Source organism: Malurus melanocephalus, unplaced genomic scaffold (genome assembly GCF_030028575.1).
Source record: "Malurus melanocephalus ecotype Western Australia unplaced genomic scaffold, MMel_1.1 scaffold_286, whole genome shotgun sequence".
NCBI classification, from domain to species: domain Eukaryota; kingdom Metazoa; phylum Chordata; class Aves; order Passeriformes; family Maluridae; genus Malurus; species Malurus melanocephalus.
In genome coordinates this window covers 572,911-576,697 of record NW_026623518.1, presented here as the reverse complement: position 1 = coordinate 576,697, position 3,787 = coordinate 572,911, and the positions used below count along the sequence as shown (strand labels likewise).

The following is a 3,787-nucleotide window of genomic DNA, read 5'->3' as shown; positions in this document are numbered from 1 at the left end:
ATTTTCAAGCCCAACTCCAGTTTGAGWGTTTTCTGCACAGCTCTTCCCCTGCAGATGCACCCAGATTGGGATCACAGTGGGTTGGTGGCAAAGCTGAGAATGGGACATGGGTTTTTAGCCCTGGGACAATGTGCTGCTGTCTCACTCARCAGTCCTCAAATACCTCACACATTCCACACCTTGAGCTGCCACAAGTCAGTAAGATTGTAATTATCCTTCTAGGGGCACCTCTATGCTCATTTTCACTCATCTTCCCTGCAAGGATCTGGCACCTGAGGTCATCATGAGTTTGAGCTAATTAAAAAATCAAAAAGAAATTAAAAATAAAATTGTTTCTGAGCTAAGCAACAGGCAAATCTAACTTGCTCTTGGAGTTTCTAAGTGCTTCAACACTTAGAGGCAAGCAGCACTGTACTGGGATTTATTATCATCTTCAGTCTGGTGAATGCCAAAATTCAGAATTCCTTATGAAGGTAATTAAGACAGGTGCTGAACTCATGCTGATCAAAGGCAGCCCCTCATTGTAGAGTATAAACTTTCCTCCCAACCTCAAAGCCTYTAGCTTCACCTTAATTTTTCTCACAAGTACCACTCTTACTGGACTTYTGCTTTAAGGATTGTCTCTGAAAATATAAAGCCTTCAGGAAAGGAACARAAACTCATCCACCTCCCTGGGCAAAAAAAAAACAACTGAAAAAAGATCAAATAAAACATTATTAAAACTGCCTTGTTTTCCCCGCGTGGAGGAAACAAAGAAATCACTGATAAGATCTAAAGTTCATTGGGAGTTACAAGGGCAAGGGAAAAGAGCCTCAGGGTCAGGGGCAGGGCACATAAAGCAAAAATAAGAGCCCTGTAGATGAATTAATTTCCCCAGGCTGAACAGCACTGGATGCAGACTGGCACGAGAGACAGATCTTTTTCTATTCCACAAGAGGAAAAAAAAAATACTCCATGAACATTTACAAGGCAGGGCACAAGACTGAAACAACACAAAGCTTATGACTGACACGGAAGAAAAGACGGGAAAGGAAGAAATAAGGAAAAYTCATGCTCTGGCAAACCAGAGGAGTCCACAAAAGGCTTCCACTTCCTTGGCTGCAGCCACAGAGTCAGCAAGTAACACCAGAGGCAGGGTTGCTGTTGTCTGGGTCTTTTCTTGCTGCCCAGCTGCTCTACCAGGCCAAGGACAAAACGGAGTTTTCCTGCTGCCCCCAGAGAAAACAGAGCGTGGGCTTTGAACAGGTTAACTTCAGCCCACCCTTTCCATTCTCCTTCCTATCTCTCCCCCTCCTTTTCCAAACACAAACTGCAGGTTCATGTGAAAATAATGACACTCCATGGGTGAGATAGGCAGAGGGTTGAAATTCAAGTCGGCAGCGAGATGGGGAGCTGGTGGCGCCTGCAGCGCGACAGCGCTGATGAACCCTGATAAACCATGGGACACATTAGCTSTGCCCTACAGAGACACTCCTCAGCCCCCCTTCCTCCTCCACTGGGCAGCAGGGAGGAGAAATYCCCCCACTTGAACACATAATTAGCAGCAACAAGCCCAGAAAATGCTCATTTTCTGCTTTCAAACCCAAATTCCAGTCAATCCAGCTGCAGGGATCAGCCAGACATGAATCTTTAGYTCACAAAGTTGACACATGAAGCAGGAGCCTATGGCTATTCAAGGCCCARTGCCAAGAAAGAGTTGGAWAACAGGTCACCCACTTCTGTATTTTTTCATTAGCTTCCTTCTCTCCCCAAATATTTGTCGGGCCAGAGGCACAGGAACATGCCTGAGCATAGAGGATGCAATCCCTGCAGACTGCTCTGAGTAGAAACCAACCYCCTTGGTAGCTCCACTGCAGTGATGGATCAGTTTCAGGGTGGACAAATGACCTGTACACTGGAGAATTTTTGCTGAAGTCTTCAGAGAAAAGCAGTCGAGTACTTGGAAGATGGGAAAAGCCTTTGTCAGAAGGAGGCAGTCCTTGAATTGTGGGAATTGTTTCCACCACTTGCAATTCCTGCCAGAAGAGCAGGTCTGGAAATTWGCAGGTATTGCCCCTTCAGATTATCCAAAACTGAGCTAGAGGTCACAAAACCCTCACAGCGTTCCAGTGGAATGGGCAGAGGTCCAGCTGCATTTCCATGGAGGAGCAGTRCCTGTGGCACCATCTGCACATCCCATCATCTGTGGGACTGGATGCTGCAAGTTTTGGTTCCAGAACCTCTGAAGGAGCCTTGTGCCTCAACTAGAGGTGACACCTCCTTGCCTCTGCCTCTGAGCTGGTGTAATTTTGACTGACCTTGGGCTTTCAGGAACMCCTCCAGTGAGCAGGGCAGGGCTTTACCACCGTGACCTCACCAGAGCAGTTTATCTGGAGGCAGGGCCAGGAGGATTGACTTACTCATCTCAACAGCTGCTCGGCTCACATCTGCCTGCCCTCCCTGCCACAGCAAGGATTCCTCTGACACTGCACGAGCAGTGGCCACTTCCCTGCTGCACTCCTGGGACATGGAAGCCTTGGCTGCTGTGCAGACTGCCAAGCACACACTGTTAAAACATCACTCACATCAACCAAACCTCTGTGTGTGCTGCAATTCCACCAGCATTGAGGCATCCCACCCACCAGCACAAGAGATGAGTTACTCCTCATGAAAGAGCTCTCAAAGAGTGAGAGCTATTTCTGTTCATCCTAAATTCCCCGGCAGAAGCTCCTCCAGGAGCCAGCCTGTGACTGCCAGGAATTATTTTATCTCTGCAAGTCTCACCAGTGAGCTGCAGGATATCAGCAGCCGTACACAGAACATGCTGAAACCAGGCCTGGGTGYCTGGGGAAGGAAGGGAATTCCTCCCAGGGATCAAGGCTGTGGTCTCTGCCCAAAGGTCAGTCAGAAACAGACACCACCTACCCAACAAACCACMCATGATTAAGAAGAGCAAAGTCTGCTGGAACTGCAGCATTTCCTCCCCCACTGTCATTTTTAGGCATCAAACTGCACAAAACACAGCTTTCTCCAGGTAAGGGGCAATTTCTGGTTGAAAAAATACCAAATGTTGGCAAAAATAGGACTCCCAGCTAAGCATTGTCCCCTAAGAAGGATGCTAACAATTACATTGAGAAAAATAAGGTCCTGCCAGCCAAAATTAATTACAATTAAATATAGCAAAGCTCAGAGTGACAGTTTCACCCTGCACACACAGATCAGTGCAGAAGCCAGCTTATCCCCCCAAGATACTGTCACCATTCAGGGCAATATTTCAGCAACACTTTGTGGGCTGTGACATTGCTCATGGTTAGCCAGAGTTAATTTGACTTTGCAGGGTCGTTACCCACACTCCTGAAGCACCACCCCAGGTCCAGGCAATGTGATGTTCTGTTACAGGGTTGTGGTAAATCACACAGACCATCCCAAAAGTCTGCAGCCTGGTCTGAAACACAAGTCTGCACCCCTGGTCTTACCTGAGAYTCCTCAGTCCTCCTGGCCCGAGGAGTTTCTATGGATCCATTGATGTCTAGGGTATCCTTCTGCTTRTATTTCCTCATGATCAAGCTGTCCACAACCCAGAACATAATGGCCTTGGGGAGAAAAAAATCACATTAATAGACTGCAGAGATCAAAATACAAAGTCATTCCATCACAGATATTTCTTCTCCTTTTGGGTTCTCCAGACATCCAGCTTYGATCAACCTCGTATCTAAATCAACCCTGCATCAATTGTGTCCATGGGGATTGGATGGGTCAAATTCCTGAGGTTCCTTCTTATACAAGTCCTATTGATGCCACAATTATT

At 47.1% G+C, this 3,787-nt stretch overlaps 1 protein-coding gene across 1 annotated transcript in view; it reads right to left on the bottom strand.

Moving 5' to 3' along the window:
- LOC130579666 (store-operated calcium entry regulator STIMATE-like) overlaps positions 1 to 3,787 on the bottom strand; it is a gene marked incomplete at its 5' end in the record, with an annotated part of 18,326 nt that overhangs the window by 2,640 nt on the left and 11,899 nt on the right. Inside the window, one exon of the mRNA XM_057376623.1 lies at positions 3,456 to 3,572. Within this exon, the coding sequence (XP_057232606.1) occupies positions 3,456 to 3,572 (117 nt within the window). The remainder of the gene's footprint in view (positions 1 to 3,455; positions 3,573 to 3,787) is intronic.